Here is a 27,238-nt window from a genome sequence, read left to right on the forward strand (position 1 = left end):
AATGCTATATACAGGGCTGAAAGGTACTGACCTTATCTCATATGGGAAAACCCTGGTGACAGGTTCCCTTCAGCATCGCCAAGCCGAGAATACAGTATATAGAGATCCCTCCATTATTTATATTTTCTAACATGGAACCATAATTAGAAATGTAACACTTATTGCAACTAAATACCTTCTAGATAATAATGATGAAAATAATCAGCACAGGGAGAATGTTTCACCTCGTTATATTGATGATCATTTATACATTTTAATAAATAATGGAGAAGAAAAAAAAAACACAACAAAGTGAAAGTGATGAGCATTCTGGCAGAGGACAATATACTGGAAGTCACCAGTAACACTATGTTGTAGAATACACGCAGCAACATGAAGAGGAGGCTTGGATTATACACACAGATGTCGGAAATATCACAAGTTTAACCAACTTTATTAAATCAATTGATACAAAGTAGCTACTAAACTTGACAATGCAAGTATCTGGATTGTAATCTCACTTTAACGGTCTGTAACTTGAATAAAAGTCAACTTAAAAGCACAGTGACGTATCGCGAGGATGTCCCACTGTAAGAGTACCGTAATAAAACCAGAAATTTCTGTAATGCATTAACAAACTGTAAAGTGCCTTGTCTTGATTCTAGTTAGCTCAAATATTTCACTTTAGAAAGGATAGTGCGGGATTAGAAAAGAGGGTATTTTTATTTTTTATATAAAACAGCGCCACTTTTTTCTATGGCTGTGACCGGTATTGCAACTCATTCCCATTCATGCAAATAAGGCTAATCTGCAATACCAGCTACAGCTCAGAGACAAGCAGACCTCTTTTCTTTTTTTTTGATATTCCGGACAAGCCCTTTAAAGTTGATCAGGCACACTCATTTATAAACTATATATATGTACAGGCATAAAATAATGTGTACAAATAAAAAAAAAAGCTGCATCATAGCCCGTCCCTGACCAAAGGCTTGAAAGCAAATATTTAAAAAATAAAACTCAGACTTTGTAAAGTAGAAACATTTACATCTTCGCACAGGTTTTGTGCTCATGGTCGCATTATATTCTTTTATATACAGATACTGTGTGCTTCAAGCCTTCCCCGCACACTAGGATTTCACACTAGGGAAAGGTCCGGCTTTGTGCTTCATGGATGTATTGGGAAATGTGACATTATGGAAATAGAATAAGGACACATCAGATAACATTGGAGGAGAGGACACTTGTGACATAGGACAGGTTGCGTCTTATATCTACACTGCTGGAGGGCTGGGTTGTAGCTGTCAATTAGCTTGTGATCAGACAACATTTCCAGGACACGCAGTCACGGTAGTAAAATCCTGAACAGTGTCATGTACCTTCAGCTCTCCCTTATAATAGATAGAGGTGGACTAAAACAAGTGAATACACAAAAGACAGCACATGATGGAAATGTTGTTCACAAGGTCTCCTTAAAGGGAATCTGTCTGCAGGTTTTTGCTACCTCATCTGAGATCAGCCTGATGTAGGTAAAGAAACCCTGAATCCAACGATGTATCAATTAGATTACTGGGTGCCGCCGTTCTGACACAATCAGCGTTTTTAGATTTAGCATGCAGCACAGCTGAGGAAGCCAACCCCGCCCACCCCAGGCTCTGTATATACAAAGTCCATAGACAGTGAGGTGCCTATCACAGGAGGGGGCGTGTCAGACCAGCATGCACGCACTGCGGTGTCCCAGCAATGATAAGCTCCTGGTGCTAAAACAATCATTGTAAGCAAACAAAACCTCAGATCTTCATAAGAAAGGCATCACTAAAATCTGTGTTTTAACCCCTGCAGCATGTGGTCTTCAGATTACACAGCAAAAACCTGCTGATTGCTTACTCTTTAATTGGAAACTAACGTACAGCAGAATTTTTTCTGCTGGTTTTTATCCCCATTATCTCTGCAGGCGTCAGCACCATAATATGCAATTATAATCCTCTCTGACTATTGTGTTTTTGATGTTATTTTTTATGCGTTTTCGCCTTTAAAGCTTATTCACACGATGCATTATTGCAGTGTTTTTCCAGCAATTTTTTTTGTTGTGAGAAAAAAAGCGTTTTTACTGTACCTGCAAATTGAATGAGATTTCTTAAATTCACATGAATATCCTGCAGATTTTTTCCTTGCAGATTTGAAGCGGTTTCAAGTCTGCACCCTTCAAATGAATGGGAAGAAAAAGCATAAAAACTACGTGCGTAGTTTACCTTTTTTCCTCCCAAAATACATGCTTTTGATGTAAAAATGTCGTCTGCAAATCTTTCTAACACATATCTTATGTGAAGCAGTGTTTCAATATTTTTTTTTTTTTTTTGCTACAGAGCTTTGGTTCTGCACTTAAAAAAGCAAGTGCATTTTTTCCAGTAATCTACTTAGATTCACTGATGAGCTCCGAAATCCATTTATTTAGAACGTGGTTGGAACACAAAACGCAGCACGGCAGCGCTAACGGGGATTCACCAACTGCACAACTCCAGAAACCTTGTGAGTATTTTATGTGAATACAATCTGGGTTTTTAGTTCTACCAAGCTGTGAAGCCGCATTGTACGATTGGTGCCTTTTTATCAGGCTTCTCATAGAAGCCTACGGAGAATAGTGCGCAGTACAACAGCGTCTTCAGACGCACAGTGGGCAAGAATTTCAATGAAATCACATCTACTTCGGGCAGCAGGTTTTGTGAATATAAAAAGAAAAAATGCATTATATTTGCTACGTGGGAGATTGCCTAATTGTCTGCAAATCAGTGGGTGGGTCATAAGACCCCCACCAATCACTCAAAACATTGCTGCGAAATGCTCAGATCTGGAGACAGGAGCTCACAGTCAGTCCTGAGCGAGCACACATGGCAGAGTACAGGTGGAATAGAAATCCTGTGACTCTACTGTATCCGTATACCGCTCTGTGCGCTCATTTATAAAGAAATGCATCAGAGGCAAAAATCCTTTGTTCTCATCAGCTGCTGTATAGTGCCACCTAACAACGGCTGCAGGCCAACAAGCGCCCTGCTGTACGTTCTTACACTTCTTGTGACACCCAGTAGTCTTAGGTAACAATGGGCCAATACAAAGGAGGACACCATTACTTCATACTGCCTAATGTGCATCATGCCGATCAGATGGGAGATATTGGCACCCAAGACAGTATGTATACACGGATATATTGTACAGCAATCATCCCCTTTCCACAAATCATAGGACAGGAACCTGTCTACAGTATGTGCGGTTGCCACTAAACATTCCTAGATGAAATCTATTTAAAGTGAATCTTTCACCAGGTTTTTGCTCCCCCATCTGAGAGCAGCATGATGTAGGGGTAGAGACCCTGATTCCAGCAATTTATCACAAGAGCCAACTTGCTGCAGTTGTGATAAAATGACAGTTTTATTTGTGTTAGATCCACAAGTACTCTGACTGCTAAGCTCTGTATAGCTCCGCCCACACTACTGATTGGCAGCTTTCTGTGTATACTGTGCATAGGCAGAAATTTGCCAGCGATGGGTCAAGATTATACAAGGCTCATGAATACGGAGCACTGGATGGCTGCAGGCTTTATAGTCCTCTAGTGATAAAATCACTGTTTTTATCAGCAGGAGATTATCCAAACTACAACAAGCAGCTGAAACAGGGTCTCTGCCCCTACATTATGCTGCACTCAGATTAGGTGCAAAAACCTGGAAAGAGGTTCCCTTTAATTACACAATGTGCGGAGGCCCTGAAGCTCCTTAATGCTATAAACTAATGGTCCAACTACTCTTGCAAAATGTGCTTGAACTCCTTAAGTTTGTGCCTCTTCCTGTTGCCTTACATTAAAGGGGGCGGCCGAAAAAGCAAGAATATATTTTACAAGTAGAAAACTCATGATTTGCCTATTACACAAACCGGTCTATACCAGGGTGAAATACATTCCCTTTTAGCACCTAATTAGAACAAGGTCATTAATGTCACATCTACTAATAAAGCTGTAGTAGCAGAATGTTGCAGCGGTGTATCGTGATAAAGCAGTCCGCGCGGTCCACGACCACCGTGCATTGTTCGGTGGGAGCCGATCAGGCGCTATGGTGGCGCTCCGGCTCACGTCAATGTCACACACTCCGGCGCTAAAAGACTCTGGTGCTGGAATGTTCCAGTCATAGGAAATCCTTGAACTTGGGCAGCGTCTCCACTTTCGCTAATAGAAAGTCAATGGCTTGTCGTTGCGATCATATAAGCAGGTCTACCAGAGGTATCTTCAGTTTGTACAGAGGCTTCGGCCTTCACAGGTGCCCAGGTAGATCCATTTTCAGCAGCTCGTCACCACTCGTTCTATATAGTTTTTCTAAAAAAAAAAAAATAAAAAAAAAAGATCTGTTAATTGGGAAACTAACATTTGCTTCATAAACGTGCGGCCATTAGCCCGCTGCAGGTGGCCAGAGCTCAGGCCGCACAGCCAGCCGCCCCCTTCACATGGAAACTATCGCTGGCCATAAACCTGTCATGTCTTTTACGTGATGTAAAAAAGCCGCTGTTCTCCCAAATCCAGGCTTGTTGCCTTTTTGTTAATGTACCTCATCGTTCCTGAGGTATGGCTCCTCTCTCAGTATCTAAGTTTAGCTTTCTTTCACCCAACTGGGCACCGTTATCAACTCTTCTCTATGGGAGTCTTATTGAGGACCACGCCCAGTTGGCAAAAAAAGTCTACATTTATACACAAGACAGTGGAGGCCATACAGTATCTCAGAAAGGAAAGGCCCAGGAACAAAAAACTACCACCGCCTGATTCAGGAGAACAGCAGCATTCACACCAGGAAAATAAATCACAGATTTAAAGGGGTATTCCCATCTCCAAGCTCCTATCCTAATATGTAGTAGGTGTAATAATAATAATATTAACAAATACCGCCAATTAGAAATTAGGTATATATTTTTTTTATTTGCCATGTCTCTTTCCTCATGTGCAGACATTACAGAACCTTATGTATCCATGGTTACGACTACTAGCAACTAGCTAACTAACTGTCACTATATCAGTGGTCGTAACCATGGATACCTAAGGTCCTGCAAATAAAGAAATAAAAAAATAAGAAAAAAAAATAAGAAAGATATAGTAAATAAAAAAAAACTATACTACATTTCAAATTGGAGGTATCTGCTAATATTATTATTATTACACCAACCACATATTGGGATAGTATCATGGAGGTGGGAATACCCCTTTAAGACAAGAGACAGGTCCTCTAAGCAGAACTGTAGTTACTCCGCAGCAGAGATCCTACGGCACAACCTGCATACAGATTTATTACTACTTGCCATGCAGATTGTGGCCCACGAACAAGTATAGGTGATGTACAGGTTTGACCTATGAATGTCGCACAGTCACAACTGTGCAGTCCTCAGCTAAATGGCAATAACAATTACCACACATATCCTCTTAATGAGACTTCCCGGGTTTATAGAAATAAGGCTTAGGGTCTGTGCACATGACGTCTTTTAGACGCAGATTCTGCCCGGAACCTGCCTGAAAAAGTGCCACAAAAATTAACAAAATGCACAGCAATGTAAAAACGGCGTTGCTGTGCACAAGTGCAGTCTTTTTTTACTTCTTTTCACCAGCACAAGGAAACCATGAAATGGTTAAAGCAAGTAACATATTCGTTTTCTGCCGGGAAGCCGCTCACTATTCATAATTTAGTTACTGAAAAAAGCAAAAACAGCAAAACCACCAGAGAAGCTGCTGGAGGAAAAAGACCACTGGATTTTTCCTGTAGCGGCTCCACCTAGGAAAACTATGGCGGGTCGGTCAGCACCCAAAAGACGATGTGTGCAAATACCCGTATATATTCTTTCAGCTAGTTTTTGGCACCTAATCTGAGAACAGAATAAAGTGAAGACAAACCCTGATACCAGCCATGTGATAGCCCTACTTACTAAGCTGCCTGCTGTAGTTTTGATAAAAGTCCCTGTTTTATCAGCAGATTATCACTAGAGGACTAGTAAACCTGCCGCCAGATAGTCCTCCATATTCATGAGCTGTGTATAACCCCGCCCCACCACTGATTGGCAGCTTTTTGCCTAAGCACAGTGCACACATAAAGCTGCCAATCAGTGGTGTGGGTTATACACGGCTCAGCAATCAGAGAACTGCTAGATTCACAGCAGATAAATCAGTGATCATAACTACAGCCAGCAGCTCAGTAAGTGACACATCGCTGGAATTAGGGTCTCTGTTCCTACAAAAGGCTGCTCTTAGATGGGTAGCTAAAACCTGTTGACAGATTCCTTTTAAAAAGGTTGTCTGATATGTATTATCGGATGTGTTTGTCTGTTCCAGCCTCTCGTATAGGAATACAGCCAGACAAACAGATTCCTCATCCAATCGCAATAAACAAATATTTTTTTATTTGCGACATTTTCTATCGTAACACATTAGTGCAATAATTTGTGACTTTTCTCACCTATTTTAAAGTGCAACTTGTCAAAAAGGGCTGAATATGAGGAATGTCACAGTATTGTATTTCTGGTAGATCATTTGTGAATTTTACACATTTTACCTTTTTAAAAGTTTTGAAACATTTCCAAATCCTTTGGAGGTACAGGGGGCGCTTTGTTCCAATCGTCCTCAGGATAAGCTTCAAAATTTGATGTGTCGCCTTCATGGGATACTTTTGGCATTATGGGAGGCTGATGAGAGCAAGACCGGTAACAAAAAGACAAAATTAGAACTGCGCCCACTCGTCAGTTTCTCCCCACTGTATGTATTTCTATACCACATTTACACTTTATGTTTTACCACATTTGCACAATAAAAAAAACAACATAAAAAAATAATTTGCTTCTGCATCTCAATATTCTGAGACCCATAATTATTCTCTCCTTCGTGAAGAGAGGTGTATTTTTTCTTGTGATCGGCGGACTCGGAGATGTTCAGGTTCGTCTGAACATTTGAAACACAGTTTGGATCAGGTACCAGAACAGTACCCGAACTCCAACACTAACCCAGACCCTATTCAATGGAAGAGGGGCCCGAAAATCTGATGCCTCCAAAACTGTCATCTGTGGGACAGAGTCAGAAACACCGGTTCTGATCAGAGGCAAGTTCGTCAGCGCCGTTCACAGAGCTGCAGTTCCCACACGGTCACACAACGTGTGAGCCAGCTGCTCTGACCGGCGGTAAAAAGGTTATCGCTGATCACAGGCATCTGCTGATGAGAGTAGCACACATCATCGTAGGCCTGGTCCCGCTGATAGCATCAAGAGCACATGTACGATGATGAGAGGGTTCACCAGCCGGCGCCTCTGTAATAAATAATAAAAGAAAAAAATGGCGTGGGACCCCTCTATTTTTGCTAACAACATTGTCTTGCCCATGTTGTAGAGGTTATAGTCTGACTGATCTTTTATAAAGGTGACCATGTAAGACAGCTGTCTCTAATGCAGGTAATGAGTGGATTAGGAGCGTCTAACTGGTCTGTACAAGCCAGAACTCTTAATGGTTGGTAGGGGATCAAATACTAATATAAAAAATACTTTTTGATATTCTATCTCTCAATGTTAAAATTAACCTACCCTTAAAATTATAGACTGTTCATGTTTTTGTCAGTGGGAAAACTTACAAAATTAGCAAGGGATCAAATACTTAATTCCCCCACTGTATACAGTCGCAGTGTGTGCCCTATGTGCCATATCTACAGCCGCAGTGTGTGCCCTATGTGCCATATCTACAGCCGCAGTGTGTGCCCTATGTGCCATATCTACAGCTGCAGTGAGTCCTCAATGTGCCATATCTACAGCCGCAGTGTGTGCCCTATGTGCCATATCTACAGCCGGAGTGTGTCCTATGTGCCATATCTACAGCCGCAGTGTGTGCCCTATCTACAGCTGCAGTGAGTCCTCAATGTGCCATATCTACAGCCGCAGTGTGTGCCCTATGTGCCATATCTACAGCCGCAGTGTGTGCCCTATGTGCCATATCTACAGCCGCAGTGTGTGCCCTATGTGCCATATCTACAGCTGCAGTGAGTCCTCAATGTGCCATATCTACAGCCGCAGTGTGTGCCCTATGTGCCATATCTACAGCCGGAGTGTGTCCTATGTGCCATATATACAGCTGCAGTGTGTGCCCTATGTGCCATATCTACAGCCGCAGTGTGCCCTATGTGCCATATATACAGCCACAGTGTGTGCCCTATGTGCCATATCTACAGCCGGAGTGTGTGCCCTATGTGCCATATCTACAGCCGCAGTGTGTGCCCTATGTGCCATATCTACAGCCGCAGTGTGTGCCCTATGTGCCATATATACAGCCACAGTGTGTGCCCTATGTGCCATATATACAGCTGCAGTGTGTGCCCTATGTGCCATATCTACAGCCGCAGTGTGTGCCCTATGTGCCATATATACAGCCACAGTGTGTGCCCTATGTGCCATATATACAGCTGCAGTGTGTGCCCTATGTGCCATATCTACAGCCGCAGTGTGTGCCCTATGTGCCATATATACAGCCACAGTGTGTGCCCTATGTGCCATATATACAGCTGCAGTGTGTGCCCTATGTGCCATATCTACAGCCGGAGTGTGCCCTATGTGCCATATATACAGCCACAGTGTGTGCCCTATGTTCCATATCTACAGCCGGAGTGTGCCCTATGTGCCATATCTACAGCCGCAGTGTGTGCCCTATGTGCCATATATACAGCCACAGTGTGTGCCCTATGTGCCATATATACAGCTGCAGTGTGTGCCCTATGTGCCATATCTACAGCCGGAGTGTGCCCTATGTGCCATATATACAGCCACAGTGTGTGCCCTATGTGCCATATCTACAGCCGCAGTGTGTGCCCTATGTGCCATATATACAGCCACAGTGTGTGCCCTATGTGCCATATATACAGCTGCAGTGTGTGCCCTATGTGCCATATCTACAGCCGGAGTGTGCCCTATGTGCCATATATACAGCTGCAGTGTGTGCCCTATGTGCCATATCTACAGCCGGAGTGTGCCCTATGTGCCATATATACAGCCACAGTGTGTGCCCTATGTTCCATATCTACAGCCAGAGTGTGCCCTATGTGCCATATCTACAGCCGCAGTGTGTGCCCTATGTGCCATATATACAGCCACAGTGTGTGCCCTATGTGCCATATATACAGCTGCAGTGTGTGCCCTATGTGCCATATCTACAGCCGGAGTGTGCCCTATGTGCCATATATACAGCCACAGTGTGTGCCCTATGTGCCATATCTACAGCCGCAGTGTGTGCCCTATGTGCCATATATACAGCCACAGTGTGTGCCCTATGTGCCATATATACAGCTGCAGTGTGTGCCCTATGTGCCATATCTACAGCCGGAGTGTGCCCTATGTGCCATATATACAGCCGCAGTGTGTGCCCTATGTGCCATATCTACAGCCGGAGTGTGCCCTATGTGCCATATATACAGCCACAGTGTGTGCCCTTTGTGATATATATATACTCTGTAGCTCTTTTCATCCCAGATGTGCTTGATGTGAGACATGTCCGTAGGTTCTGCAGGCCGAGGTAGCAGGTAAGGCAATTAAAGGGGCTGTTCATGCTTTTGGTGTAAGTTTGCTGGAACTCTATATGACCTAAGACTTAGGAATCCCCACAGTGTGTGCGCGGACTCTTCGGTATCGATGGCTGCGTGACCGGAAATAAGCGACTAGTATGCAGACCTAGATGTGCGCAGCCTCACTCAATAGAAGTGAACTTAGCGAGGCCGTATACATCTAATGGGGATGTGGCCGGAAATATACAAATGGCATACTTGTGGACCCATGACCACCCGCTCAAAGCATCAGAGAATCCTGACAGCACGCACTGTGGGAATTCACAAGTCTGCAGCCACAGAGAATTACTGCAGACTTGTACCACAAGCCTGGTAAACTCTTTGTGGCCGCTCAGAGTAGCACAAGTAACGTGCGTCCTTGCATTGTCGTGTAGAGAAATGGATCCTGGGACACCTTGGAGAAATGGCAGCACCACTGATATCACCTCTGATATCACCACTACTACACTGCAAGTCTAATTGTTTGATGCCTTAAGCATGGTATGTAACATCCAATCTGTACACACCCACTGGGGCCCATATAACACAGCTGAGTGCTGTCCGATGTGTTGTAGGATAGCCCTCAGTGTTATTCTATGGGGCAGCTCAGATTTGCGATTATTTTCTCATGCTGATTTGTCACGAGAAAACAATCGCAGCATGCTGTGATTGCATCTAAAAATCAAAATGCACTCACCCATACAAGTCTATGGGTGCATGTGACACATCGGGCTGCACTCGGATGTCACCCTAGTGCAGTCCAATTACGGCTGACGCAGGCAATGGAGAAATTACTTTCTCCATCTTTTTCGTACCTGTGTTCCAATTCTCTCATGCAAACTCTGACAGTAGTTTTAAGGGGTCTGGTTTTATATAAAGGTATGACAAATGTCCGTAAAAAATTTGGACCGTCTGTGAATTTTGGTTCAGTTAAAATTGAGTAAGTTGGCAACCCTGGTGGAGTGAGGTTGTGTCCACTGGAACTCATACGCACGCTCTGGTCCTGGCTCAGAAACTGGTGAATCCCACAGTGCGTGCTAGGGTGATTCCCAAGTCTGCACCAGCACGTTTAAAGAGTGTAGGTCATAAGACTGAAGCCTATAGAGTTACAGCCAAGCTCTGGGCCGGAGGATGGACACCTGAGGATTTACTCATGTATACCTCTAATAGACGGTTGCAACACGTCACCATATAGGTACACTGTGTTTTACGTCGCCCAGTGGATTTCATAGTAAGAAAAGAAACACACAAAACTATACAGAAGAGCAGACAGAACAAGCATAACTACTGCACCACGCCGTCCACAGAATAGATATGCCAACAGTACACCGTCATAGGCTGGGTGGGTCGTCCCCATGTCTAAGCCAAATGTGCTGTGTAAACCCAATGTGAACACGTCTGATGGTACAGATTATAGCTTTGTACCTTTAATTTCCGTTGCGGCACAGCATCCCAGTCTATAGATCTAAACCACCGGTGACGTTTGACATCTTCTGCTCCGTTCTGTAAAGACAAACATACATTTTCATCATCATGATAAAAAGTTCCTGAGTATTATAGTAAAAAGTCAAGGGGGTGCACTAGACACCTCTGAATGCTTCCTTAAAGGTTTCTTCCCCAAAAATAAAGTCATCCCTTATTTACGGGAGTGAGTACAACCTGGTGATCAATGAAAGTCAGACAGCTGGGACACCCAGAGATCCAAAGATCTGGGCTTGGGAACTCCAAGAAAGAGGTTCTTCAGCCCTATCCTGAATGGAATGGAGGTGCATATGTTTCGCCTCTGCTATATTCATTGTCTATGGGACTGCTGGAGAAAGCAGGAAGCTGTGCTGGGCAATCCCATAGACAATTACTGGAGTAGAGGCAGGGCGTGCGCACCTTCACTCCATTTAAGATGGAGCTGAACAGTCTTGTTCATAGGGTTCCAGAGCCCTGATGTCGGACCCTATAGATAAGCAAGTAACTTGGTTTTTTGGGAGTAACCCTTTAATGGTCCCAGCAGCTGCCTGCACAGTGACAGCCGCCTCTGCTTTCCCCAATGTCAGGCAGTCCACCGGTAAGCCGGTAACAGAGAGTGGAGATTTCCACCATGTCCTCTGCCGCTGCTAGGCCCGGACCTGGCCCTCCGCCTGAATGCCTTCATCACACGATAAGGTCCCGTCTGTTATCAGGCAAACTTTGCTGTAGCTGCAGAATGAGGATATAATTGAACCCAGTTGAATATACTGGTATGAGGCTCATAAGGGCGCAGGCAGACGGCCGTACAGCCCGGATGAGGATCACACTGCAATGCTCGGACTGGCCGGCGGCCCTCCTTACCTGAGCGTGGCAGCTGGTATTTCTAAGCGGCGGTCACGCTTGGGTCAGGACAGCCGCCGGCCAGTCCAAGCAGTGTGATGTGACCATCTTCCGTGTTACACAGCCATCTGCCTGCATCCTTATGGCGTGTCTGAGGTACACACCATCCCACTACACTACCGGGTCAGACAGTCACTGTATGTACAACGTGAGAGGGGGTTCCCATAAGCGGACACTTGGCCCTGCAGACGTCGCCACGATCACTGGACGTCTCAGAATCACACAGTGCTTTGTTGATTTCCCCTCACAACACTGGGACATTCGCTCACTGTCTTCATTGATATTATACCCTTCACCCACCAAGGCAGACGCTCCCCCTCATCGCCACATACTGTAGCTGCACGCCGTGCCATTTTCTGTGCGCACTCTTTATGCGGCCCCTGTGTGTAGACCATGAGTCTGGGCTGCACTAATACAATATGCACCCACCCAGGTGACAGACTAGGAGGCCCACCACTGCGCTGGAGCCCTGAATGCCTCAGTACTTAGCCCACAGTAGCATGTTTGGGACGATTTCGCCCAATAATCAGTTTTAGTGTCTCATCCACAGACCCCCACTGTTAGTGACATTAACCCCTTCACTTACTTAGACCTGGTGAAATGTTAATTACTCTAATATGTTTTCTTTATTGTGTAAAGCTGAGGTGCATCTTATGGTCAGATGAAGGTATGGTACATTGGGTTCTTCTCTCTGCCTCATGGCTTCCTACTTGCTGGGACACTGCTGCAGTTCAGACCAGCTGCATGGTCACCCCCCACCGGCCTGAGCGGTGCGCTCGTCAATACTGTGCCGAGAGATAACTTTGCCTTTGAAGCTTTGGAAAAGTGCTGCGACACGGAAGTTGACTAGTTCCATTGATCCAACCAGCCTCAGACCAGCGCTTATACTGTAAGTGCGGTGCTGGTGCTTATGAGCCGGCCACCGCTGACAGACTGCAGAGGTGGCTGGTAGCCTCGGCAATGAGCATTAAACAATGAAATTAAAAATCCCTCTGTTTTGTAGAAGGGAGAAGATTTTTAACAACAAGTAAAGTGCAAAACGGCTTGTTTATCAGCACTGTAAGATGATGAGAGAACTCCTTAACCATCCTGGATCTAATGTATAGAGAAGACATCTGCTTTACTTACCTTCATGTTACCTAGACGTCTAGTGCGGTCCACAACGAGCAGTTTCTTTATCAGGTCTCTGAAAAAAAATCCCCATTAGTCACGATCATGTGGATGCATTGCTATGTAATGTTTCTATAGAAAATATTAACTTTTACACCATTATTTCACTTTGATGTATTTCCTTGGTAATTTCCAATGTCTGGGCAGCAGCTATCTCGCAGGATGCCCCATTATAGGAGACGCAGATGTTGTGTTGGAATTACTACTACTGTATGTTATAGGGGTGAAAGTTAAAGTTGTTGTCCGGAACAAATCGATAAGTCTGCAGTCCTTCTGTGTGACCGCAGACTTGTGAATCCTCCTAGTGCGCGCACTGTGCGCTGCAAGAATTCACCAATCTCTGCTCCAGGAATAGCGGTCAAGTATGTGATCTGCATACTGTCAGCCAAAACCCGCACAGTGGGGGCGGCCTCACTCAATAAGCTTGTATTAAGCAAAGCCGCGTCCCGTCTAATCTAGTGGGAGCAACTCCGCTCAATACAAGTACATAGAGTGAGAACACGCCCACTAGACGGGTTTTGGGTGGGAGAATGCACATAGCATACTTAACTGCTGCTCCCGGCGCAGACACCGGCGAATCCTCGCAGCACACAGTGCGTACACTAGGAGCAGTTACAAGTCTGCGCAGCCAGAGTGACTGCAGACTTGTCGTTCTAGACCGGACAACACCTTTAAGAGAGCTGTTCTGCAGCGGCTTCCACCTCCTCCCAATTGAGGGGTGAATGAGCCGAATATGAATTTCAGTTTTACCTGTATTTACACCAAGTGGAGGTTGATTTTTGGCTGTCAGTTATCAGGAATCGTTTCTGACACTCTCAGCACACACTGATTGTGAGACAGATATACACAGTTGTGATGGTATAATGGAACATTACACAGTTAGCACATCATTATTATTGGCATTGATGGTTTTGTCATGACTTCCAGTTTATGTGACCCAGCAGCCTCCGGCTTTCAGTCATAGAGGCCTAGCTGGCTCGGCTTCAGTCACCGCTCAGTACATAGTGAGGGACTAACCACACTGGGCACAGACTAACAGCCGGCTAAGCAGTGCATCAGTACAGAGCCGGCTGTCAGTCAGTGCCGAGCGTGGTTACAGCCGCCCCTCACTATGTCCTGAGCGCTGACTGAAGCCACGACAGCCGTGCGTCCATGACTGAAAGCCGGAGGCTGCCAGGAGAAATAAAGTTAATTTCCTCCCAAAAGCAGGAGGGCTCTTCTGACAACCATGTTTATTTTTGTTTAATGTCCCGATATGTAAAAACTATATAATTCAGGGGGGGGTGTACTTAGTTTTATGAGGACTGTGAATGCATTGGAAATAGGTGACACCTAAACCCCATTATTTCTGTTAGCTCTAAGAATGTAAAATCAAAACTTCATATAAAAGGGTTTAAACTATGAGGAGGAATTCATCATTGGATAAGATTTTGATGACGTTTCCATTTTTAGGCACCGGCAGAATTGTGCATTTTTATACTGAGACGGTCTGTGCTCATTGTGTCCTGCGGGCTGTGGAGGAAATAGTCTACGGACAATCTGTTCTGCACAGGTGTTTAGTGGTATCCTAGGCATTTTCAGGCAAATATTTATAGAAGTGCTCTATTTTAATCTGTTAACATCTGTGGTATAGTTTAATCCAAGGCGACACTGCAATGAGCATTCATGTCTATACCACCAGCTGCTGTGCTGTAGTCCATCAGCCAGGGCTTCCTAATTGAGGTGACACCCTATGGATGGTTCTCTGCGCTGCGGCCCCCAGGAGTCCTAGTACGGAAGCAACCTTGTCTGTTGTAAGGATATGTTCACAGGTTGCATTTTTATTTTCTTTTGCAGACAAAACCTGCTCTCTTGGCAGTAAAGAAGCTGCTGTGTTTTTTCTTGCTTCATTTTTCAGGTACATTTTTCTCTGGTGCATGCAGATACAGTTTAGTGCCTGTTGTCCCTGAGTATCCTGCATTAAAGAGCAGCAAAACCGGATACCTGCATTTTTACACTGGACCGCAGGTCAATTTCTATGTGGATATATTCCACAAAGCACGTGTATGAAATTTTATAAAATCTAATAAAATTTAATTCACTTGTTTACTACTATAATCCACCACTAAGGTCCACTGGGGATTTACCTACTGTAATCTGCTGAAGATTTACCTATTATAGTCCACCGGGGATTTACCTACTGTAATCTGCTGTGGTTTTACCTACTAAGATCCATTGTGGATTTACCTACTGTAATCTGCTGTGGATTTACCTACTGTAATCTGCTGTGGATTTACCTACTATAGTCCACTGGAGATTTACCTACTGTAATCTGCTGCGGATTTACCTACTAAGGTCCACCGGGGATTTACCTACTGTCATCTGCTGAGGATTTACCTACTATAATCCACCGGGGATTTACGGTACCTTCTGTAATCTGCTGCAGATTTACCTACTAAGGTCCACTGTGGATTTACCTACTGTAATCTGCTGTAGATTTACCTACTATAATTCACCGGGAATTTACCTACTGTAATCTGCTGCAGATTTACCTACTAAGGTCCACTGTGGATTTACCTACTGTAATCTGATGTGGATTTACCTACTATAGTCCACTGGGGATTTACCTACTGTAATCTGCTGTGGATTTACCTACTAAGGTCCACTGGGGATTTACCTACTGTAATCTGCTGAAGATTTACCTATTATAGTCCACCGGGGATTTACCTACTGTAATCTGCTGTGGATTTACCCACCCAATCCAATGCCCGTATTTTTCTACCCTCAATGACCCCTTCACCAATGTAAATCACGATAAGCACAAGTTTACAGGGATTAATAAGTACAAGCCCCACATCATCTTCGCTACACTACACTACACTTTTAGTGTTTGTATGTCCTTAGGGAATAAAATACTAAATCCTTCAGGTTCCCATGGGCCAGGAAGCCTCCCTGCACAGATGTAGCGATAAGTGTTCTCAGCAGGCATACTTCCATGATTGCTTAGCCCCTCTAGGAAAATGCCTGTATAATGATATGTATGTCGCACATAAACGCCAATCAGCGAAGACAAATGCTAATAGCAGGAGAGGACATTCATCTGCACCCAAAGCACCCACTGACCCACGATGATGAGCAGCTGAACCATGGACTCACTGAGGGGCAGCACGGACCGGGGAACACATGATGTCATTCAATGCCCGGCGCTATCATGTTTCTCATTAATTCCTAAAAGCCTCTCATGAGACATCACTTAAATCATTAGATGGAAAAACAAAATCCAAACCAGATATTCAGCGTAAATGCTGGTATTGATTTCCACTCTTTCAGGTCTTGATCTACAGTAATGTGCTGAACTTTTTTTTTCTGGTTCAGTAACTCTTCTGGCAATAGCATAGAAATGCTCCTTGTCATGTAATAATGTAATGTTTATGTGAACGTAAAGTACAAAAAATGGCAATTCATATTCAGGTCATAGACAAGAACAGGGCAAAATACCAAAGAGCCATGTCCGAGGCACGGAAACATCAAGAGACTCCACACAATGGGCCCATATACTCTATACATCTCTATAGAGCCTACTAACCTCTTCGGCAAGATTCATAGATTGTTCTTTCCTGGAAAGCAGCTATATACAGTATACGGGATGAGCAAAGACTGCACACAAATATATCAGTAATGTCCATGTGCTCCAAAACCGGATACTGTAAGGTAAGTGTGGCAGTGGGAACATGGAGTCAAGTGAATATATCGCTAGCATAGGCGGTAAGCCAACCAAAGCGAGAATCCGGATCTTAAACTCATTCTGTAATAACTTGCCTAAAGGTATATTAATGCGGCTTGTAATTAAATGCATTTATGCTAGAATTAGGAAAGTAGGCAATGATGGGAAAACCAGAAGTCAACCTTCAAAGAGTTTAAAGGGTGACTAAACTTTAAAAAAAAAAAATCCTTGTGGCAACATCTGAAGTTTTGACCAAGACCCATGCCAAATTTTGAAATGAACAAGCAATTGTGATCAGATGATTTTCCAAGTGTATTGTGAGGCAGTGACCGGGGTCATATGCGAGGGTCGCTATGTGTTCTCCAGGATGTGCGCACAAGCATATTGAGGCCGTGGGAGTGCATTGCAGTCACAGGCATAGCTGTGATTGCAATGTAGAATAAAAGTGAGTACAGGTCTTGAACAAGCTATTTGTCCAAGGCAGATTTAGGAAAACCTGCCATTGGCTTTTACTTTTGAAACGGACTACAGGAAGGTAGTGGGGTGGTCAGTTTCGTCCCTCGCTGGGTTTTCCATGTGGCCTACTGCAACGCCCCAGAGTCCTGGTAGTTGCAGTAATGTTATTCTTCCACCAGGGGGGAGTGATATTACGTCTGATGGCAATGAAGGAGATCTTCCTACCAGGTATCACAAACCATACACCACACTTCACACTCCAGACCACCAGGGGGAGCCTTGCTCCTATCTACTAGGCCACTCGGAACTGGTGGGCTGGATAGAAAGTTAGAGAGAAGCTGACTGGGCTTTGCCCAGGCAAGACCTGTCAGGCAGACAGGGGGAAGGAGGAACATCAGAGCTGCAGACAGAGGGTCCCTGAAAGGGGTGGGATCCTGTCAGAGGCCTAGCAAGACAGAAAGACACTGAGCTGCACCTGCCCCACGGAAAGGACACAAAGAGAATTATGTTGTAGAGGGTAAGACACGAAGTCATAGCACAAGGAGATAACACCAGAAGGAGTTCTGCCCTGTAATAGGCTGCCTCCTTCTGAGGCACGTAGCCGGTGGCCGGAACACCGAGGGAGCAACCGTCTCCAAGCCTTGCTCCAGAGACTGGCAGGACAGTCAATTCCAAGTTGGTTGCCCGACCTTAATACCTAAGAAGACACGGTGGCAACTTGTGGGGGTCGGGGCATCTCTAGGGTAAGCCTCAGGTCATCAGTCATACGGGTTTGTCCTATCCACACCATCTGGGGGACAGAGAGGAAGTAATAACATCTAGAACATCTACAACAGTTGTGAGGACCTTACCGAGAAGCTCAGCAGGGAGGTACTACAACACACAGGCACTAGAAGGAAGGCTACTGATTTCCACCTGGATAAGGGGACTCTGGATTTGCCTTCAGACCGGCCGGACTCTGCCTACCCTGTGGTCTGTACCCTGGACTGTGGATGCTGAAGCCTCCAGTAAAGGTAAAGAGACTGCAACCTTGTGTCCTCGTTATTCTCTGCGCCTTACATCGTCCACCATTACCACCTACACTTCTGGGAAGCCCTGGGGACACACTTCACCTGTGGGAAGGTATACCATCTAGCTGCCATAACATCACCCCAGCGGACCCCTCACCGCAGCGTCGGTCACCCTGACCGAATACCACAGGTGGCGTCACGAACATTACCCATACAAACTTTCCCTTTTATTGGACGTCCCTCAAAGGGCCACGGACCGGGTCGGGCCACCGTGACATCCCTACCGAATTGAAGGACCCGGTGCAGAGTACCCCATTGCCCTAACGTGGGGGCGATCCACCTACGGCCACAGGTTCCTTGTAAAAACCCCTGCAGCAGAGGGTCGGTGTGTCAGTTTGGTTTTGCAAGCGTTATTACTAGGACATTAAACATGCGATTATGCAGCAGTGCAGGTGACACGGCCATCACCTGCCTGCAGAAAGGTTTTTTTTTCTAATCAGTATGTACAGATATTCATTATGTAAACTAGGGGGCAGGTCAGTGAGGGATCAGTGACCTGTCAGCAGTCTGCATTATGAATATCTAATCAGAGAAGCACATAAAGACTCCCACTGGCCGCCCTGGGGCATGAGCTTATCATTAACTCAAAACTAAAAATAAAGATTAAACAACAACCACAAGACAGATTTCATCAACCCAGGTATCATTTTAATCAGTATAACGACACCGACCTGACACTGTCTGTAGGTTACTGTGCACAATCCTCCTGACAGGTTCCCTTATGTCAAGTTTTTTTTTTTTTTTTTTCTTTAAGTTTAGCTACTCTAAGAGAAAGTATACTGGAAGTAGTCCAAAAACAATCCCCTTGGGTGACAATTTTATATGTAACAGGGCTTCCTAACTGTCCCACAAATTCCAGGAAAATAAGATCTGACATATTGGTTTTAATATGCAAATTGCCTCTACTGAGAAAAAGAGGACTTAACTCTATAGCGCCACCTGTTGGAAGTAGCGATCCTACAAGTCACAATCAACCCTTTAACGAGTCGTGCAATATTTTAAACATCCCCAATCCTTTGTGTGTATGACCAGCCTAAGCCTAAAACTGGCCAAAGATATGTGGTGCTAATCGTCACATCTAGTCAAGTCTGCAAAGATCAGAAAAATATACGAAGACAGAGTAGTGTGAAACAGTGGGATGATTAGAACAAATATTTAAGCTGGTCATACACATTAGGTAAATGGTAGTCAAACTTGTCAACTTCAGCAGGATCGGTGGTTAATTTATGGAGAGGGGCAGCCTGACTGTACCACAACACTAGGCAATGGGCAAACAATTAGATCCTAATCCTTGTTATAGATTTTGGGAAAAATATGGTAACTACATTTTAATTGCAAAATTTCTCTGGAGGGAGATAAAAAATATGTTACATTTGTATACATTTGTTTCCTGCACAAAAAAAAATCCATCCGCATCTATTGTATTAGTAAACTTAACACATTGGTCCGCTAACAAAACTTACTTCACATATAAATCTAAATGTCTTGGGAAATCAATTTTGCCAGCCAGAATTTTCTGATATATTCCAAAGGGATTGTCGTCGAAAAATGGGGGGAATCTGTGAAAACACAATTAAACAATTTTGTAAAAATCATAACGCAAAACATTGATAATGAAAAATGACATGAAAACAAAGAATGGAAAACCCTTTTGGTCATCTGATCGGTGGTGGTGCTGAGAGTCTGACCCACAGTAACCTACAGCAGAAACATATGGACCCTTAACCCCTTAATGACCAGAGGCATTTTTGATTTTACATTTTGCTCCTCTTCTTCCCAGAGCCATAACTTTATTTTTTGGTCAAAATGGCCGTGTAAGGGCTTGTCTTTTTGTGGGACAAGTTGGACTTTTGAACATCATTGGTTTTAACATATCATGTACTGGAAAACAGGAACAAAATTCCAAGTGCGGTGAAATTGCAAAAAAAGTGCAATCCCACAGTTGTGTTTTACCATGTTCACTAAATGCTAAAACTGACCGGCCAATATGATTCTCCAAGTCATTACAAGTTCATAGACACCAAACATGTCTTTTTTATTTAAGTGGTAAAAAAAAATCCAAAGTTTGTTAAAAAAAAAAATAAATAAATTGTGTCATTTTCCGATACCTGTAGCGTCTCCATTTTTCGTGATCTCGAGTGGGTGAGGGTTTATTTTTTGCGTACCGATCTGACGTTTTTAATTATCCCATTTTGGTGCAGATATGATCTTTTGATTGCCCGTTGCAATTTAATGCAATGTTGCGGCGACCAAAAAAAAACATAGCTCTGGCATTCTGACTTTTTTCTCGGTACACTGTTTAGCAATTGGGTTAATTATTGTTTAATACTGATAGATCGGGCAATTCTGAACTCGGCAATACCAAATATTTGTATGTTTGAATTTTTTTACTATTTTAAATATATATATATTTTAAAATGTTTTTAAAAACATATATTTTTTTTACTTTTGGCATACTTCAATAGTCTTCACGGGAGAATAGAAGCTGCCATAATCCAATCGACCCTGCTATATACAGGCAATGATCGGATCGCCTGTATGTAGCATAATTGCTCACTTGCTATGAGCGCCGACCACCGGGCTGTTCCAAACAGCTGACATGTGCTGGAAAAGACCCGGGCTCAGGCCCAGATCAAAGGGAGTCAGACATCGGCTTAAGCCCCCGTCACACTAAGCGAGGTCGCTAGCGAGATCGCTGCTGAGTCACAAGTTTTGTGACGCAACAGCGACCTCAGTAGCGATCTCGCTATGTTTGACACGTAGCAGCGACCAGGCCCCTGCTGTGAGATCGCTGGTCGTGTCGGAATGGCCTGGACCTTTTTTTGACCGTTGAGGTCCCGCTGACATCGCTGAATCGGTGTGTGTGACACGGATTCAGCGATGTCTTCACTGGTAACCAGGGTAAACATCGGGTTACTAAGCGCAGGGCCGCACTTAGTAACGCGATGTTTACCCTGGTTACCATCGTAAATGTAAAAGAAAACAAACACTACATACTCACATTCCGGTGACAGTCAGGTCCCTTGCCGTCTGCTTCCCGCACTGACTGACTGCCGGCCGTAAAGTGAAAGCACAGCACAGCGGTGACGTCACCACTCTGCTGTTAGGGCCGGCGCTCAGTCAGTGCAGGAAGCGGATGCCGGGGGACGCGAAGGTGAGTATGTACTGTTTGTTTTTTTACATTTTACACTGGTAACCAGGGTAAACATCGGGTTACTAAGCGCGGCCCTGCGCTTAGCAACCCGATGTTTACCCTGGTTACCCGGGGACCTTGGCATCGTTGGTCGCTGGAGAGCTATCTGTGTGACAGCTCCCCAGCGACCACACAGCGACTAAACAGCGACGCTGCAGCGATCGGCATCGTTGTCTGTATCGCTGCAGCGTCGCTAAGTGTGACGGGGCCTTTACACCTGATATCTGAAAGGTGTTAAAGGGGTTATTTAGGCTTCTCTCAAAAGTCAACAAAAACTACGTGACTGCAGACTTGTGACTCCTCACAGCGTTTGGACAATCCAATTAAGAAAAAGTCCTATGAATGTGAAGACCACAATAAAACAATAAACAAAATAAACAAGATGTTTCAAATGCAAAATATATAAATCTCTCACAAGAGATCTGCACAAAAAGAGGGGCCCTGTACAAAAACAGTATATGGCACTTTGCAGTCCAATAGCACATCATAATGTACAATTCCATCTGCTTTGGAGCTGGAAGTGGGAGCCCTTACCCATTGGGCAGATGGAAGAGCGCCAGAATACATGCGTCCCAAGATGGCGACCAGGAGCATGGATTCCAAAATGGACGGCACTTGAGATTGCAAAAATGTGTTCAGCCCCCAGGAGTGTCGGCTTGAAGAAGGATGTGCCCTGCAACCACGATCCCCCCCAGGATGGGAGGTACATTCTGGTAGAGGTTGTGGCACATTGTGAGGTGCGGCCCATCGGATGGAAGATGGCAAAGGCGAGAGGTGTGGTCAAAGATTATGTCGCCGGGAGTTAAATATGACACGGCGATCACATCAGAAGTTTGGCCCAGGAAGAGGCGGAGACAGATTCACAGGAAGCATGTCCTCAGGGAGTGACCGGAAGCATTTTCTTCTTAGTGCACAAGGAGTGAAGAGCTAAGAGGTGAGCCCTGAGCAGTGATGGCACAAAGCGGTCAAGACCTAAGCAAATCTCCTGGCTGCCCTATGGAAATAAGTGAAAGAGAGACAAATCAGGAGAAAATGCCAAAAATCGTCACACCCAGAACCGCAGCAAGAAGTCACCGAACAATGGGAGCTGCCCGAGGACAGTCATCCCCGCCGCAGATGATCCAGTGGTTAAATCACCCTACAGCCAAAAGGTAGGCCTCTTGGTCCACGAACTAAGGGTGCTGTGCTGGAGCCGCATGCTGGAGGAAGAGTTCCTCAGCCCAGGGAGTGAAAACCATCAAGGCCTAAAGAGTGGGAACAACATCTCCTAAAGAGGGCGAACAGGCCCTTGCGTGGCTGGTCCCTGCTCCAATCCCTACCCATGGACTTCCTGAGAAGGAGGAAGAACAGGTTGGGTCCAATGGCAACTTGTCAGGGGTAAGACCGGGAGACAGGAAGGTCCCTAGTATAACTGGAGGGTGATAGAGTGAGACTTGTTCAGCACCTGACCGACAGCCCCCCTAACTACCAACCGAGGTGTCTGACCGAACATCCATCAGAGATGGATGACTTACTGGCCCATAAGATGTGGACCGATCTCTACCTGAGGGGATGGCTGGAGGTGTCTAATAGGGCCTCACGGGAGGCTGTGGAAGATATCCAGACCAGAGGTAAACTGGTGGAATTTTACATTAAGAGGGGGTTCGGGTTCCAGGAAGAGGAGTTGACTGGGCACAAGGTATATGTGAGCTGCGGTGTGGTAAAAAAGGACAAATATGCCCTACCGGCTCTACAGTCTGTACCCGAGGGAGATTGGGGAGTTTGTGAAATGCAAACTCATGAAGGGCTTGTATGTGGCTGCCCTGGTGAGCCCTTACAAGTATGAAGATGTGAGGGAGTGGGACTGAGAAGTCTAGTGACAGAGGTCCCAAAGGGAGGCAGAAGTGGGCGGAAAAGGCCCCAGAGGGGTTCGTGCAGGTCCCGAGAGCCAGTGACTTCTGTTGAGAAAGAGAAGAGGTGACCCCCGAAGAGTTGTTCCTGACCAAGTCTGAGGTAATTCGTCAGAACCTCAGGACAGTGCGCCAGTTAAATTGCCCATCCAGGGAAAGTCACTGAACCTGATGGAACTGCAAAATGAAGGTTCAGGGTGCATGAAACCAGGGCCATCCGAGGGAAACAGGGCCACAGCAGGACAAGTGGTCTAAAACTTCCAGGTACTCCGCTATTAGCCCATCCAAGTAGGCTGTGACAGCGCTGTCTCCGGATTATACGATCTTGGACCTGTCAAATTTTCAGACCAGCTCTGGAAGTGGAAGAGACAACCCTACCCCATCGCCTGGTCTGCCTTCATGAAGGAGAGACAGGAAGCACTAAATAAATCTTGAAGGGGGAGGTGGTTGGGCAAAAGCACCCCTGCATTGGAGCTACAATTTAGCAAAAAGCCGTCCTCGCCCTGTCTGCCTAAAAATCGGGTGAGGCATCTGAATAATTCCTGTTGGGGGGAGTTGAAGACTGTTTGTTTAGTTTTTAAAGTTCGTGTTTTTTTGTTGCAGTTGGAAGAAATCAGAGGGACTATTATAATACCTTTGAGGCCGGGAAGGCCTGTGAAAGCCGAATCGGCTAAGTTTATTTCATCCTCAGTTTTTGTTTGCTTTTTGCTGCACCTGTTGCGCCTTTTTCTGCTGGAATTGTAGGCGCTGGTGCGACCATGAGGATCTGATATCCTCAATAACAGAAACTGTGTTTTCTGGACTCCTCAAAAGCATAATCATCATGTTACTTGAGGCAATGGATTACAATAGAACCCATCCGTGTGAGTCCGTCTGTCAGCATGGGGACCTCGAGATGGATGTCTGGGTATCTGGGCATATTAAGCCTGCAAAAGCTGCAGGGAAAGATGGACATTCAGAGGCGGGAGTAATGGAATTTGGGTGCACTGCTCGTGGTGGTTAAGAATTCCTAGTGCTAGAGGAGTTAGCAAGAGGGATGCTCTATCCATACCGAGAACTAGGGCTAAACTTATGTCCGGTACCTGTGGGAAAGACTGTAACCTGTTTTGGCCCATCCTACATGCTTCATTGTAGTGACCATAAACTGCCAAGTAAAAGTTTCACTGTTTTAACGTATTCAGTGTCCCTGGATTGTGTGCTGCAAAGGTTCTGGAAGATGAAAGCTTGGAGCCAGTGGAGCCCTATGGGCCACAAGTAAGTGTAATGCACCTCAAAGACAGCAGCTCACTGGCACGGGGACACTATTTTCCTGTAGGGTGGCAGATTGTGCAGAAGCAGCATCTCACCCACGACTACCTCGCTCAGGAACCTTACAGATCAATGACTTGTGCAACGTTAAATTATCTTAATCCTCTTAAGTGAGATAACCTTCTGTGACAAGCTATCAAGTTAAACTTGGCTACATCTGTACATATAAGGGGCAAAGTTATCATTCATTTTGGACTAGTTTTCTGGCCTGTTTTTTGCATTTTATTTTGTACCATGTTTACTATTGCACAATTTTTTCATGGTTTTGTGCCATGTGCAGCAGTTTGTGAAAAAGCTCTTTACAATGGATTTTCCATCTGGAATAGAGGTTGTAGCCCCATTTCTGAACTGCAATTTTGTAGTCTTACAATTTTTGCGTTAAAAATATGCCATGAAAGGGATGGATAAAAAAAAAAATAATAATAATGCTATTTACGCTAATTTGTGCCACATTTTTCAAAAGACGTGTAATATTTCAACAAATTTGGCAACTGGTGAAAAAAGTGAGAACGCTCCATTATTGATAATTGTGGCTTATAGTCCAACTTACGACGCAACATTCTAAAAAGGCGATTTTGTGTTACAAGTGACAAAACTATGCTGTAAATGGTGCAGATTCACTGCATTGTAGTTCAGTGATGTGTACATTGGAACCAAAATGTTCTGTTCAGTGCAGTGTAATAGGGAAACTAGAAGCCAACACCTGCCCCATCAGGCTCTTCCTGCTACGTAGGCTAAGCGCCAATATGGATGTGTATCGCCAAGACCTTTACTTCCTATGCTCAGCAGAAGCCGACGGCTGAAGCTCCCCAGTGCCAAAGTGGTCAGCAAAACGCTGAAACATTCTTAAAGACCCTGCTCATTAATATAACTATAATATAATAACTGCATAATTATAATAACTTTGTAGCTGAAAGAAGTCCACACATCCAGCACACACAAATCTCTGCTTCACTTTGCTAGGAAGGAAAAACAAACTGTAAAAGCAAATGTACGCCAGCGAAGAGGTGAGCCCCTACTACACTAAAACACAAGCTGACGTCAGACTTGGGAATATGTCTGAGTGCAATTTCTACATTTTGCCTTTTCTTAAAATCAAGACATCTGGTCTTTAAATTGCTGTTTTCCAGTGTTTAACAAGCAACCATGTATCCTCTGAATCCAACCACTGATTGTGGCTGTGCTCCATACACATGTAAGGAGGCAGTGACCGGAAGAGACTACCGGCTGTAACACAGTGTGATCGGAATGCAATGTGCATCTAATGATACAATATTTTACCTAAAAGGTCAAAGTTACCTGCCAGCCCGGCTCACTACCAAATTTAAAGAGTTGGCCCACTACAATGTGTATTGTGCACATCGATTTCAACATTTTAACCCCTTAGTGACAGAGCCAATTTGGTACTTAATGACCAAGCCAATTTTTACAATTCTGACCACTGTCACTTTATAAGGTTATAACTCTGGAATGACTGATTCTAAGTCTGTTTTTCGCGACATATTGTACTTTAGTGGTAAAATGTCTTTGACATGACTTGCGTTTATTTAAGAAAAACTGGAAATTTGGAAATATTTTTGAAAATTTTGCAATTCTTAAACTTTAAAGGGAATCTGTCACCCCATTTTATTTTAGGCCTATAAGCTAAGGCCACCGCTATCAGGGGCTTATCTACAGTGTTCTGTAACGCTGTAGATAAGCCCCCGATGTAACCTGAAAGAGAAGAAAAACAAGTTAGATTATACTCACCCAGGGGCGGTCCCGATGCGGTCCGATGGGTGTCGCAGTCCGGGTTCGGCGCCTCCCATCTTCATACGATAATGTCCTCTTCTTTGCTTCCTGTCACGGCTCCGACGCAGGCGTACTTCATCTGCCCTGTTGAGGGCAGAGCAAAGTAATGCAGTGCGCAGGCGCTGGGCCTCTCTGACCTTTCCCGGCGCCTGCGCACTGCTAACTTGTTTTTCTTACCTTTCAGGTTACATCAGGGGCTTATCTGCAGCATTACAGAATGCATTACAGAATGCTGTAGATAAGCCCCTGATGGCAGTGGCCTTAGCCTATAGGCCTAAAATGGGGTGACAGATTCCCTTTAAAGTTTAAGAATTGCAAAATTATCAACATTTTTGCCAAATTTCCAGTTTCTTAAATAAACGCAAGTCATATCAAAGACATTTTACCACTAAAGTACAATATGTCGCGAAAAACAGACTTAGAATCAGTCATTCCAGAGTTATAACCTCATAAAGTGACAGTGGTCAGAATTGTAAAGCAAAGAAGAGGACGTCATCATATGAAGATGGGAGGCGCCAGACCCGGACCTGCGACGCCCATCGGACCGGACCACAGCGGGACCAGCCCTGGGTGAGAATAATCTAATTAGTTTTTCTTATCTTTCAGGTTACATCAGGGGCTTATCTACAGCATTATAGAATGCTGTAGATAAGCCCCTGATGGCAGTGGCCGCAGCTTATAGGCCTAAAATGGGGTTACAGATTCCCTTTACATTTTTGTATCCGTAAATCAGA

At 44.7% G+C, this 27,238-nt stretch overlaps 1 protein-coding gene across 2 annotated transcripts in view; it reads right to left on the reverse strand.

The window, feature by feature from the left end:
- Nucleotides 1-527: 527 nt before the first annotated feature.
- Nucleotides 528-27,238, reverse strand: part of PRKX (protein kinase cAMP-dependent X-linked catalytic subunit) — a 168,096-nt gene continuing 141,385 nt past the window's right edge. For both annotated transcript variants that reach the window (XM_077294717.1, XM_077294718.1), the window contains exons 5-9: nt 19,787-19,882; nt 13,053-13,110; nt 10,989-11,066; nt 6,549-6,678; nt 528-4,336 (exon numbers count right to left, since the gene is read on the reverse strand). In XM_077294717.1, coding sequence (XP_077150832.1) covers nt 6,553-6,678; nt 10,989-11,066; nt 13,053-13,110; nt 19,787-19,882 — 358 coding nt within the window. In that variant the 3' untranslated portion in view covers nt 528-4,336; nt 6,549-6,552. The remainder of the gene's footprint in view (nt 4,337-6,548; nt 6,679-10,988; nt 11,067-13,052; nt 13,111-19,786; nt 19,883-27,238) is intronic.

The sequence above is a fragment of the Ranitomeya variabilis genome, chromosome 3 (assembly GCF_051348905.1).
Source record: "Ranitomeya variabilis isolate aRanVar5 chromosome 3, aRanVar5.hap1, whole genome shotgun sequence".
NCBI classification, from domain to species: Eukaryota; Metazoa; Chordata; class Amphibia; order Anura; family Dendrobatidae; genus Ranitomeya; species Ranitomeya variabilis.